The sequence below is a fragment of the Macaca nemestrina genome, chromosome 8, assembly GCF_043159975.1.
Source record: "Macaca nemestrina isolate mMacNem1 chromosome 8, mMacNem.hap1, whole genome shotgun sequence".
NCBI classification, from domain to species: Eukaryota; Metazoa; Chordata; class Mammalia; order Primates; family Cercopithecidae; genus Macaca; species Macaca nemestrina.
In genome coordinates this window covers 77836187-77849750 of record NC_092132.1, presented here as the reverse complement: position 1 = coordinate 77849750, position 13564 = coordinate 77836187, and the positions used below count along the sequence as shown (strand labels likewise).

General features: G+C 40.5%; 1 protein-coding gene across 1 annotated transcript in view; it reads right to left on the bottom strand.

Moving 5' to 3' along the window:
- Nucleotides 1-230: 230 nt before the first annotated feature.
- The window catches only part of LOC105482164 (carboxypeptidase A6), a 310157-nt gene continuing 296823 nt past the window's right edge, over nt 231-13564 (bottom strand). The window contains exons 9-11 of the mRNA XM_011742126.2: nt 12641-12843; nt 6659-6743; nt 231-1330 (exon numbers count right to left, since the gene is read on the bottom strand). Coding sequence (XP_011740428.1) covers nt 1143-1330; nt 6659-6743; nt 12641-12843 — 476 coding nt within the window. The 3' untranslated portion in view covers nt 231-1142. The remainder of the gene's footprint in view (nt 1331-6658; nt 6744-12640; nt 12844-13564) is intronic.

The following is a 13564-nucleotide window of genomic DNA, read 5'->3' as shown; positions in this document are numbered from 1 at the left end:
AAAAATACAAAAAACTAGCCGGGCGAGGTGGTGGGCGCCTGTAGTCCCAGCTACTTGGGAGGCTGAGGCAGGAGAATGGCATAAACCCGGGAGGCGGAGCTTGCAGTGAGCTGAGATCCGGCCACTGCACTCCAGCCTGGGCGGCAGAGCGGGACTCTGTCTCAAAAAAAAAAAAAAAAAAAAAAAAAAAAGAAAAAGAAAAATGAGGATAGTTTATACCTCATAGTATTGTACTATTGTGGGGAATAAGTGAGATGATTAGTGTAAAGCTCTTAATTCTGTGCCTGCACTTTAATTAATGTTTACTTATTTTTTTTTAAATGGCATTCTCAGAGTCTAAACATACATTGCTCTGTCTTGCTATATTTTTATTCATATATGGTGCACCTAATACCAAGGAAATGAAGAAGTGAATAATCTAAGGTTCTAATAAATTTTATGTTATATATATATGAGATGGAGTATTGCTCTGTCGTGCGATCTCAGCTCACTGCAGCCTCCGCCTCCTGGGTTCAAGCGATTCTCCTGCCTCAGTTTCCCAAGTAGCTGGGACTACAGGCGTGCGCCACCATGTCCAGCTAATTTTTGTATTTTTAGTAGAGACGGGGTTTCACCATGTTAGCCAGTATGGTCTTGATCTCTTGACCTCATCATCTGCCTGCCTCAGCCCAAATTCCTGGGATTACAGGCGTGAGCCACCGCTCCCGGCCTATGTTTATTATATTAAGAAACATAGTTGGCTTTTTCCATTTCATAATTTTCCATTTCCAATGCAAACCAAGTAATTAAACATCATTACTAGCCTAGATCTTAATTGAGAACATGAAATTTATTGAAGGGAAATCCTCAATTAATTTGTACATTTCTTGAGAAATGGGAAATTTGAAAATATTCCCTCCCACCATAATCAAATAAGACTCTACAGGGATAGAAAATGGATACTTTTTCTTATAATAAAGCAGGCTATGCCCTATTTTTTACTGTTTTCTATTGCCACAAAGTCAAATTGTGTGGGGTCTTTTTAAAGTCCATAGATATGTTCGCTCTAAGCAGCTGCCCTTCTCTTTGAAAACAGTTTCTATCCAGGCCCAAGTAGGCCTTGCTCAGAATCCTATGGCAGTTGACCTGAGCCTTGGGCTGTCTCAGGGACATTTCTTTAGCAGGTGCATTGTGATATTTTTCACAGCCAGCATAGTTTCTGTACAGGTGGGTTTGATGAGCATCTCTGGGAGTAAAAATCCAAAATGCCCAGTGTCACGTAGTTCGAAAGCAAATGCATAAGGTATTCCATTTTTGTAGGCCCAATCCATTGAGCTACCAGAGCTCACATCTAAAAGTTAAAACAAAAAAAAGATCAGCCTCACTAAAGAGTTGGTATAATTTTGTAAATGTATATACTGTATAGTATCTGCTTATTAAGCTTTACTAAATCCTTCCAATTAAATACTGTTTCAATAAGAATGATTTAACAGGAGCTCCTTGGCATCTGGTGCATGGAACTTATAAATCATCCCTTCAACCATCTTTAAGGATCCAGTCTAAGTGTGAATGCCTTACCAGCATGAAGACCTCAAAATTTCTCAACCTCAATTCCAAAAACATTTATGTTCATCCCCACTTTATTCACCTACAAACAACCTATACTGGGAACTCTTTTTGTTTTTAGTTATCACTCAGTTCTTCTCTACTTCAATGTCTAGAATACTGAAATTGTGTTCCCAGAAACGTTTTTTTTAATTTTTTTTATTTTTTGAGATGGAGTCTCACTCTGTCACCCAGGCTGGAGTGCAGTGTCACGATCTTGGCTCACCGCAACCTCTGCCTCCTGGGTTCCAGTGATTCTCCTGCCTCAGCCTCCCAAGTATCTGGGATTACAGGGACTCACCACCATGCCCAGCTGATTTTTGTATTTGTAGTAGAGACAGGGTTTTACCATGTTGGCTATGTTGGTCTTGAACTCCTGGGCTCAATTGATCCTCCCGCCTTGGCCTCCCAAAGTGCTGGGATTACAGGTGTAAGCCACTGCTCCTGGCCCCAGAAAACCTCCTATTTCTTCCACCTCCCTGTGTTTCCACTCCGGCCTAACCTATTCTGTGCCTTTACTTAGATTGGTAGTTTCCAGATTCCTCCCTGTTTTCTTGTAGTTTCATTTGATTCTCTAGTTGGCCATGGTCATTTATTTCACTGAATTTCTCTCCAGACCCTCAACATGCCTGATTCCTGTCCTTTTTCTGCCTTTGTTTGGCTCATCCTCAATCCCTGGCCCAGTTTCTCTGCTTCCGCTAGGTGAGGGAGCTAGAGAAAGTCTTTGCTGAGCAGAGATCCTATGAAGTCACACTACCTCGTTACTGAAGTCTCTTTCTGCCCCCATGCTGCTCTAGGTTCCTTTTCTAGTTCGCTTACTGAAACTTTCCCATTCTCTTCTCATCTTCACTCTACACTGTCCCACTACTCTAGATCAGGGGTCCAAACCCCCAGGCCACAGACCAGTACTGGTGTGCTCTATAAGTTCCATGCATTGGTACTGGTCCGTGGCCTGTTAGAACTTGGGCTGCACAGTAGGAGGTGAGTGGTGGGTGAGCCAGTGAAGCTTCACCTGTATTTACAGCCACTCACTATCACTTGCATTACCGCCTGAGCTCTGCCTCTTATCAGATCAGTGGCAGCATTAGATTCTCATAAGAGCATGAGCCCTATCCTGAACTGCACATGTGAGGGATCTAGGTTGTGCGCTCCTTTTAAGAATCTTATGCCTGATGATCTGTCACTGTCTCCCATCACCCCTAGATGGGACTGTCTAGTTGCAGGAAAACAAGCTCAGGGCTCCCAATGATTCTACATTATGGTGAATTATATAATTATTTCATTATATATTACAATGTAATAATAATGGAAATAAAGTGCGCAACAAATGTAATGCACTTGAATCATCCCAAAACCATCCCTCCCCCACCCCACCGCTGTCTGTGGAATAACTGTCTTCCATGAAACCAGTCCCTGGTGCCAAAAAGGTTGGGGACTGCAGCTGTAGATGATTGCCCCATTGCCTCCTCTACTGACATTAGAGCCCTCTGACTTTCCCCCTTTGAGCTCAGAGGAAGAAATGCTCCCTGTCTTTCACATGTGTCACCCCTTGATACTGTTGGTTATTGTCATCTCTGGTAGTAAAACGCCCTTTTCCATGACTTTGTGCTATTAATTATGCATCTGCATTGGTCCAAGTACTCAAGGACCCCTTTCCTACAGCACTTCCTTCACATTACCCTACCATGTGCCCTTGGTTACCCTCTTCTTTTTCCTCTTTCTTTTGCTTTAGAACCCGAGGGAGAACCTATATATACTGTGTCTACATCCTCAACCACTTTCATTCTGGCTATTGCCTCTACCCGTGTATTAAACTTCCTTTTTGAAGATTACCAATGACCGCAGGTCTAGCCTCTTTTTCTGTTTTTTTTTGTTTTCCCCTCAGATCCCACTTTCAGTGTCTCCACAGCCTTTAACACAGTTGACAAGCCCTCTGGCTACTCTCTCCTTCTGGCTCCTGTGACCTTACACCCTTTAGCTTTTCAGCACAGAGTTGAAAGCAGGGAACTAGACGTACCCTGCAGCCTGGGCTGTATCTGATCCCACCACATAGTGGGTAACTTCTCTGTGCCTCAGTCTCCCTTTTTGAAAAAGAGACGGATGATAATACAGTACCTGCATAGCATAGGGTTGTTGGGAAAATTAAATAAAGTAATAAATCACTTGAAAGTACTCAAGATATATTAACTGTTATTATTTTGCCTCTTTATACCCCCAAGTGCATATGTAGTTTTTAGTCTAACAGGCTTTTAATAATAATTCATTAAATGATAAATGTTTCATGGAAAAACCTTTGTATACATTTTTCCTGAAATTTATATAATCCAGCTTGAGATAATCCCACTATTATTATCATTAAATTTTCAAAGCATGGTCATTTACTCAAAAAATATTGCTTTTATGCTATTTTTCCTAGGACAAGTTAGAGACGGAATTATTATTATTATTGTTATTTTTTCTTGAGCCAGAGTCTCCCTCTGTCACCCAGGCTGGAGTGCAGTGGTGCGATCTTGACACACTGCAACCTCTGTCCTCCTGGTTCAGGCGATTTTCCTGCCTCAGTCAACTAAGTAGCTGGGATTACAGGCGCCCCTCACCATACCAAGCTAATTTTTTGTAGTTTTAGTAGAGACAGGGTTTCACCATGTTGGCCAGGCTGGTCTTGAACTCCTGCTCAGGTGATCCACCCACCTCGACCTTCCAAAGTGCTGGGATTATAGGCGTGAGCCACCGTGCCAGGCCAGAGATGGAATTATTATATAAAGATGACAATTAAAATGACTGTTTCTCAGATTCCCTTTGCTTCAGTTAAGGACAGAAAATAGGCTGTGGCTTCAGTGTCCCTCTGGTTAGGGTACATTGGAACTACAAATAGTAGTCATAGTAGCCAAGTCAGAGACAACATGTGCCAACAGTTACATCATGGTGATGTGACAGCCTCATTTCTTTTTTTTTTTTTGAAACGGAGTCTCGCTCTGTCACCCAGGCTGGAGCACAATGGCACCATCTTGGCTCACTGCAATCTCTGCTCCTGGGGTTCAAGAGATTCTCCCGCCTCAGCCTCCCAATTAGCTGTGATTACAGGTGCTCCCTACCTCTGCTTCCCTGGTTCAAGCGATTCTCCCGCCTCAGCCAACTGAGTAGCTGGGATTACAGGCATATGCCTCCATGCCTGGCTAATTTTTGTCTTTTTAGTAGAGAAGGGGTTTTGCCATGTTGGCCAGGCTAGTCTCGAACTCCTGACCTCAGATGATGCAACTGCTTTGGCCTCCCAAAGTGCTAGGATTACAGGCATGAGCCACAGAACCCGGACGACTACCTCATTCCTGTGGTAATAGATTGTTCTCAGTAAATGTAATACTCTGACTGTGCCTCTATACAAAGTTGAAAAGGTAAACAGTAAGATCTAAAAAAATTAATGTTTAAAAATTGTTTATATATATTATGTTGGCATTAATTGGTAATATGATTTTTAAAATACAGTTTTTTTTCCCTTTCAAGGTGGCCACTGAAAACCAGTTCTAAAAAGGTCAACATGAGACCAATGATCATGGACTTTGAAAAAATAAATAAAACTATTGATACTCCTGACATTCTCATTATTAGAATAAACTTATTTGTCAATGTTAATTGACAAACCGAGTGTTTACTCTGAAGGCTGAAGAAAGTGAGTGGTAAAATATTAGGAATACAATGATAGGTAGATTAAAGAAGTCAAGGAGAATTTTGCTACTTAGAAGCATAATCAGATGTCACTACCTACACATATACATACAACATGTGTGTGTTTACCTTCATTTGCACACACATTCATATATACATGATTTCTTACTAGATTTTCCAAGTCATATAGTGAATACATTTTAGAGTTTAAAAGGCCCTGAATCCAATTCTTGTTACAGTTGTGGAAACTGAGGCCCAGGATTAATAAATACCTTGGCCTGGTTGACAGACCTGGCAGAATTAGGACTAGAATGCATATATTATGATTCTTTGTCTAAGTTCTTGCCATATACCCACTTGGAAGGACGTGCCATCCCTAAATAAGCCAGATCGGTATATTAATTGTTGAAAACATTGGAGATTGTAGCTACAGAAAGGGTAAGCCGACTTGTTTCTTCCTGCACGCAGCAAACAGTGAAGATTCCTCTAGGAGGGGTATTCTCACTATGAGAAGGGTGAGAAAATAGCCCTTTATCACCACAGACTTGGAATTCAAGGCTGCAGCGGGCCTAAATATACTCAACAAAGTAACCCCTATCTTCCATTGGTTTTACATACCCCCTATTTATTTCCTATTTCCCTAGAAAATTTACTGCCCTTAGCCAGATTTTTTTTGTCCTGTTATCTATTCTCAAATTTATCATTCCTTGTCCAAAAAGTATAAAATCATCTTGCTTTGGCCACCTCTTTGGACTTCACTCTGTTGTGAAGATCCTGTACACATAGAATTAATAAAATTTGTATACTTTTCTCTTGTTTAACCTGCGTGGTGTCAATTTGGTTTCTAGATCCAGCTGCAGGGCCTACTTGGAGTGAAAGATGGGAGGTGACGGGGGATTGGAAGTGATCTCTGGCTCCACTATACATTTTTCTCCATGTAAAAAAAGAAATACTTTAAAATCACCTTTTAAGGGATAATTCAATGGAAGGTGCTACATAAGAAACAGCATTTCATAACAAGAACAGTGGCAGAAAGGAGTAAAAGGGAAGCAGTTGTAGGGCTGAAACATTTACTTCATTATCTTCCCATGGCCCATTTCCACCCTTGTAGTAGTTAGAATTGCTTAAGGAGCCCATTTTGGTATGTTCTACTGTCATAAGATCTCAACTGAGCTTGCAGTCATTACTGCACGCTTAGCATATTCTCTGCTTTGAATTTGTTTAAATGGGTAGAGTGATTTCTGTCAAGCTGTGTAAAACTAATCAGATATAAACTCCTATTTTCCTCAGCTAATTTGATAGTCAAAAATTTTACTTTAGGGAGAACACACTTTCTCCCTTCTAAAAGGAAATCATACAGGATATTGGTTCAAGAGAGAGGATTCTAACACAATGTACGCAGGAAACTTACACAATGTTGTGGAGGCTGGTCCATATCTGTATCGTACCCCATATACTGACTGAAGTGCATTCACAGCTTTATAGGCTGCAGATTCCTACGAGGGAAAATGGAGAAATTTTATATATTGTTGCATTGAAACTTTTTACATACACTGCTATGTTGTTTGAGCCTTATCGGTCATCAACAGATGGCTTCATTGGTTAAGATCTATATTCATTAATAATATTATATTACTCTTACGTCACACACTACATTTTGCGACATGTTTTAGAACACATTTCATTGATCTCACAACAAACCAGTGATCAATAATATTTCTATTTTATAGTTGAGAGAAGGAAGGCTCAGCAAGGTTAAATGGGTATGCAGAGTGGTTGAGCTAAGTACTCATATTTTCTGAGGCTGACTTAGTGTTCTATTCACTTTGGTTCAAGGACACCTATTTTTTCTTTCTTTCTTTTTTTTTTTTGAGACGGAGTCTCGCTCTATCGCTCACACTGGAGTGCAGTGGTGCAATTTCAGCTCACTGAAACCTCTGCCTCCCGGGTTCAAGTGATTCTCCTGCCTCAGCCTCCTGAGTCGCTGGGACTACAGGCATGTGCCACCATGCCTGGCTAATTTTTTGTATTCTTAGTATAGGTGGAGTTTCACCATGCTAGCCAGGATGGTCTAGATCTCCTGGCCTTGTGATCGGCCCATCTTGGCCTCCCAAAGTGCTGGTATTACAGACGTGAGCCACTGCACCCGGCCAGGGACACCTATTTCTATAAGTTACAAAATACTTGGCAGGGCAGGGACCATGTCAGTCTTAGTCATAGCTCACAATCAGTACTTAGCAATATGCCTGTATACAACAGATGCTTGATCAATATTTCTTATATGAATGTTGAATAAGCATAAATCTGAAAGAGTATTAAGATAAGTATACTTTTCACTGGGTATGTACAAGGTATTTAGAACACATCTGAATCAATTAAGAAACCCTTTAATTCAGTAAGAATGACTTCTCTTACGCTATGTGCTTATCCTCACTGGGAATGGAAACAATTTCAGAATGCTCATGACTTATAAGGTTACATATGCCTCCCACAGAGGTTAGACAAGTACTGCTAAGAGGCAGAAAGTCTAAGGTGAACTTTTCCTACCAATGGAAAAAATTAGGAAAAATATTCAACACAATAGAAATACTAAAAGATGCATATTCTAACATGAACTAGAATGATACTCACTATCCTTTAAATATGGTATAAAAACACTGGTTTCAACAAGGAGTTAGAGAAGTATTATATGACAAGTGAGAGGAAAAGAAGAATGCTGAAACCAGAATACAACTCTCCCATTTCAACTTGCTTATGAATAATTTAATACTTAAATTGGAGCACTCCGGACAACATGGTGGTGTGTACTGGACTGAGTTTCAGTTTGCTGTCCTCATTCAGCTCAGAAATGCATGAGGCAGTATTTGCAGCAAATGTCACCATTTGTGGATATTCAGGGACCAGGCTCCAGAAGCTGGCAGACTATTTACTATTGATCTCACTGATGACGACATTCTTCTCATGGGAGCCAACAGAAAAGGAATATAAACACCATAATTAAATACCTTTATGGAGATTGTTCTAAGATTTTAACATCTTCTCCAATGGTCTCAGCAACATTCCATGGCAAGGACAGATATTTCTACATTTAGAAGATTATTGCACTCTGCTAGTGAGAGAACTTTGCTTCTCATTATTTAGGCTGACTAAACCCAAGGCAAACAAATCTAAAAAAAAAAAAAAATCACTTTGCCTATTTACACAAAGGAGAGGCACAGTTTTAGCCTTTTGAGCTCACTGCACCTCTGCCACTTGGGTACTGGTGCATGTTGACTAGGGTTTAGATGTGATCTCTCCACAAAAACAAAACTCCATCATTTTTTCAAAGAATTATTTTACAGGGGGCCACAGCTAGACACCTAATTGAAAGGACTTACTGAAGTGATTCCTCTTTTCTCTACTCTATCCTGTTTCCAATTGTCAAAAAGTACCTAGACATCAGTTATTGGTCCTCAGCTAAGTAAATGGTGTGTGTGTGTGTGTGTGTGTGTATGTGTGTACATGTGTGTGTATATATATATATATATTTTTTTTTTTTTAGACAGAGTTTTGCTCTTGTCGCCCAGGCTGGAGTAAAATGGCGTGATCTTGGCTTACTGCAACCTCTGCCTACCAGGTTCAAGCGATTCTCCTGCCTCAGCTAATCCTGTAGCTGGGATTACAGGTACCCGTGACCACGCCTGGCTAATTTTTGTATTTTTAGTAGAGATGGGGTTTCACCATGTTGGCCAGGCTGGTCTCAAACTCCTGACTTCAGGTGATCTGCCTGCCTTGGCCTCCCAAAATGGTGTACATTTTTATTTAAATATTTCCATATTTAAAGCAACTTAATGACTTAAAAAACATTGCCAGAAATACTGAATCTTACATATTGATGGAATATTTTTAAACAATTTTAATCAAATTTAATGGTTTCTGCTTAACATTCAGGGACTGTCTAGTTCCTGAGAATTATAATCATGATTTTAGTGACCAAGTTTATGATTAACTCTCTCCAGGATTTCTCAACAATGGCATTGTTGACATCTTAGACTGAATAATTCTTTGCTGTGGGTTCTGTCCTGTGCACTGTAGGGTGTTTAGCAGCATCCTTGGCCTATACCTGCTAGATGCCAGTAGCATCCCCCAACCCTGTTGTGCCAATGAAACATGTCTCTAGACATTGCCAGATGTCCACGGGGAGGCAAATTCATCCTTTTTTTTTTTTTTTTTCCTTTCTTTGAGACAGGGTCTCACTCCATCACCCAGGCCGGAGTGCAGTAGCACAACCTTAGCTTACTGTAACCTCTGCCTCCTGGACTCAAGCAATCCTCTCACCTCTGCCTCCTGAGTTGCTGGGACTACAGGTATGCACCACTATGCCTGGCTAATTTTAAAAAATATTTTGTAGAGATGAGGTCTCACTACATTAATCAGGATGTTCTTGAACTCCTAGGCCCAAGTAATCCTCCAGCCTGGGCCTCCCAAAGTGCTGGGATTACAGGCACTAATGATCTATTTTATGCCACATCTTCCAATCCAAGACAAAGGAAAATAGGCTTAACTTAAAGTGGGAAGATAAACTTAAAATACGAAGAACATTCTCCTATGATAATTTTTTTTTTTTTTTTTTTAAGACGGAGTCTTACTCTGTTGCTCAGGCTAGAATGCAGTGGTGCTATCTCGGCTCACTGCAAACCTCCACCTCCCAGGTTCAAGTGATTATCCTGCCTCAGCCTCCCAAGTAGCTGGGACTACAGGTGTCTGCCACCAGGCCCGGCTAATTTTTATATTTTTTATTTTAGAGATGGGGTTTCACCATGTTGCCCAGGCTGCTCTCAAATTCCTGGCGGCTTGGCCTCCCAAAGTGCTGGGATTACAGGTGTCAGCCACTCTGCCCGGCCCTCATACAATAATTTTTATATATTATATAGTCCACATCATCTGCTGTATGAATACAAACAGACACAGTGCCCACGTAAGAAAAGTTGAACATTTGCCTATAGGAATACTGTGATACAAATTGTTAGGATGCCAGGTCAACACAACAACAGCTATAGCAGCAGCAGCAACAAAAACAAAGTATATTTGACCCACAGAGCAGCTAAAGAATAGCAGTATAGAATATAATTATCACTTTTACAATAGTTCTAAAGAGGGAGAATTTGCTCAGAATTCTTGGAAGGCCAAGAACAAAATTCTCTTTTTGGACAGAATAAGTCTTCCCCAGGCCCTCCTGAAGTCTTAGACATCTAGATCAGAAATTCCTAAAACCCCAAGCAATTGGTGCAGGATTTGGAGTTTAAGGTGTAGGGAGAAAGGGAATGATTCTCTTCAATAAAATTTTAAATTCAAGTATAACATTGTGGTATAATAAAAAAAATAAATATTTGGTCCTTGTCCCTGGTTCTTGGCACACAGTTTCTAAAACCTCCTGGAATCTCCAGAGTGCTAAGGGTGTCTTTTGGATGGTAATGAGATGACTTGTGGCTGGAGGCCCCTAAGTAGCTTCAGGATGCAGGGTGCTGCCAGAAAGACCAAACTTCGTGATTAGAGAGTTAGAACTTTTAGCTCCATCCTTCACCCTCTGAGGAGAAGAGAGGGGCCAGAGATTGAGTAAAAACTCCAATGGCTAATGACTTAATCAATTAGACCTCCATAATGAAATCGCCATGAATACCCCTAAACAGCGGGATTTGGAGAGCATTTGGGTTAATGAGCACTTGATGTGCTGGGAGGTTGATGCACCCAGAGAAGGCACAGAAGCCCTGAGCCCCTTCCCCCGTACCTTGGCTTATGCATCTCTTCCATTTGGCGGTTCCTGAGTTGTGTGATTGATGGATTGAGAAGATAGGGTCTCACTCTGTCTCCGTGGCTGCAGGGCAGTGGCATGAACATGACTCACTGCAGCCCTGACCTCCTGAGCTCAAGTGATCCTCCTGTTCCAGCCTCCTGAGTAGCTGGGACCACAGGTATGTGCCACCACCATGCCTGGCTAATTTTTAATTTTTTTGTAGAGATGGGGGTCTCACCATGTTGTGCAGGCTGGTCTCAAATGTCTGGGCTCAAATGATACACCTGCCTGGGCCTTCCAAAGTACTGGGATTATAGGAGTGAGCCACTGTATCCAGCCAATTGTGTATCTTAAAAAAACCGGTGATAGTATGTAAAGTTCTTTCCTGAGCTCTGTGAGTCATTCTAGTGAATTATCAAATGAGAGGTGGGCTGGTAGGAACCTGCAATTCTGCAGCCAAGTCAGACAGGAATGTGGTTAACTTGGGAACCCCCTACTTGCTACTGGTGACTGAAGTGAGGGCAGTCATGTGGGACTGAGTCCTTAAACCTGTGGAGTCTGATGCTAACTCTGGGTAGTGAGTGACCAAATGGAATTGAATTGTTGGACACCCAAGTGGTGTTGGAGAAGTGGTACTGGAAAAAGACATTACACATTTGGTGTCAAGAGGCCAAAAAAGCCCTAAAATATACATGTAGAAGAGTACACCGTTTTTGAGTTGATTGCTCGACAAATGATCACAAATTGAACACATTCATGTAACCACCACCCAGGTCAAGGAATAGAACTTCAGCAGCAACCCAATTTCCTCCCAATCACTGTACCCCCTCCTTTTTCCCCAAAGGTAAGTGCCACCTGACTTCTAGCACTGTATATTAGTTTTTCTTGGTTTTTGAACTTCGTAGGCTTTTAGATGCTATAGGCTCTGAAATGACTCACTTAGTGATGAATGATGCCCCATAGTGAACAGCTTGTTGGGTTTCTGATATAAGGAGAGAAAGAAACTCTGCCTTTTGCATTTTTAAGTAATCTTAAGCCTGAAAGTCTGTTCATTCTGTTAGACAAGTACTAACTTGTCAGATACATACCCAAAGACTTAGTAGCATTAAGCAAACAGCACTTATAAATTAAAACCTGCTTTTAACTAATGAGAGTCAATCTATAATTTATGAACAATCGTTTACTCAATAAAGTTAATTACAGCCTTGCATACATGACCAGAGCTATGATACTAATCAAATCCACCCTGACCTTTTCTGTGTAACCTGTGGTAAGAATACAAATAGGTTTGAAAGGATTGTATTTGAGAAGCAGCACTACGGTTAAAAGCAACAGCTATGGAACTAGAGTTGGGGCTGAATCCTGGCTATGAGACTTAGTAGTTGTGTGTTCTCCATCTAATTACTTAATCTCTTAGCTTCTAGCTTCTTTATCTATAAAGTGGGGATAATAAAAGCTGCCTCATATGATTGTTATGAAGAATAAATGAATCAATACATGTAAAATACTTATTAGGATAACACAAACATTTGTTTGCCATTATCATTAGTACTTAGAACCATCTTAGCTTCAGAAAAGCAGCATGAAGCCTGATGCACATGCACAGGGTCAAATACTTACCACACAGCTAAAATTGGGAATTGTTGCATATTTGTAAGAATAGGGATACAGCAACATCTGAGCATATGCATGAAAGGAGAGATAAGCCCTAATGTGCTTTCTGTGTTTTCGAAGGAAGTTAGCTACAGCCTTCACTTCTGGCTCAGATTCTGGAAAAGGGCCACAGTATGTATCGTCACAAGGGTGCATAGAAGCTCCTTCATCTGCAAGTCAGAAAAGAAAATGGGGTAAGGAAGTAGGCAGAGAAGAAACAAGAAACACAAATCAGCACTGTTAAGCTGTGATTTTGCTTTTATTTCTGCAAACATATGGTATTATTAAGCAATTCATCTAACTTCTCATTTATGGAAATCAATACAAAAGTTCCAAGGTGATTCAAGTTCCCATGCACAATAGGAGGGCCTGAATGGAAACCAGGTACTGATTTTTCAAGTTTGAACCTGCACAAACTACTCTAAAGAAATTGTTCTATCAGCTGTCACTTCTAGCTGCACCTAGCAACTTGAACAATAGTACAGCAAGTGTTCAACAAATATTTGTTGAATAAGTTAATGTCAGTTAGAAAGAAAAGGCTAGACATATGTAAAGGTATCTGATAAGATACAAATACTGATATAGCAAGAACATAAAGACAGGCCAGAAATAATTTCACCAATTTCTATTATACTTTTAGAACAGCACTATCCAAACTAGTTTTGTAAAACCAGGAGGCTTTTCTAGTTATCTTGGTTAGAGTTTAGTTATGAAATCTTCAAAATAAAATTTTAATAACTTTTGAATTAAAAATCAAATTATATAGCGTATACTTAAGAGGTCCAAGGAAGGAAGGAAGGAAAATAAGAATCACTAGAACAATCACAAAGTATTACGGTTCTAAGAAAATTTGGAAATAATTACATTTTCCATAGTTATTTGCCATATGAG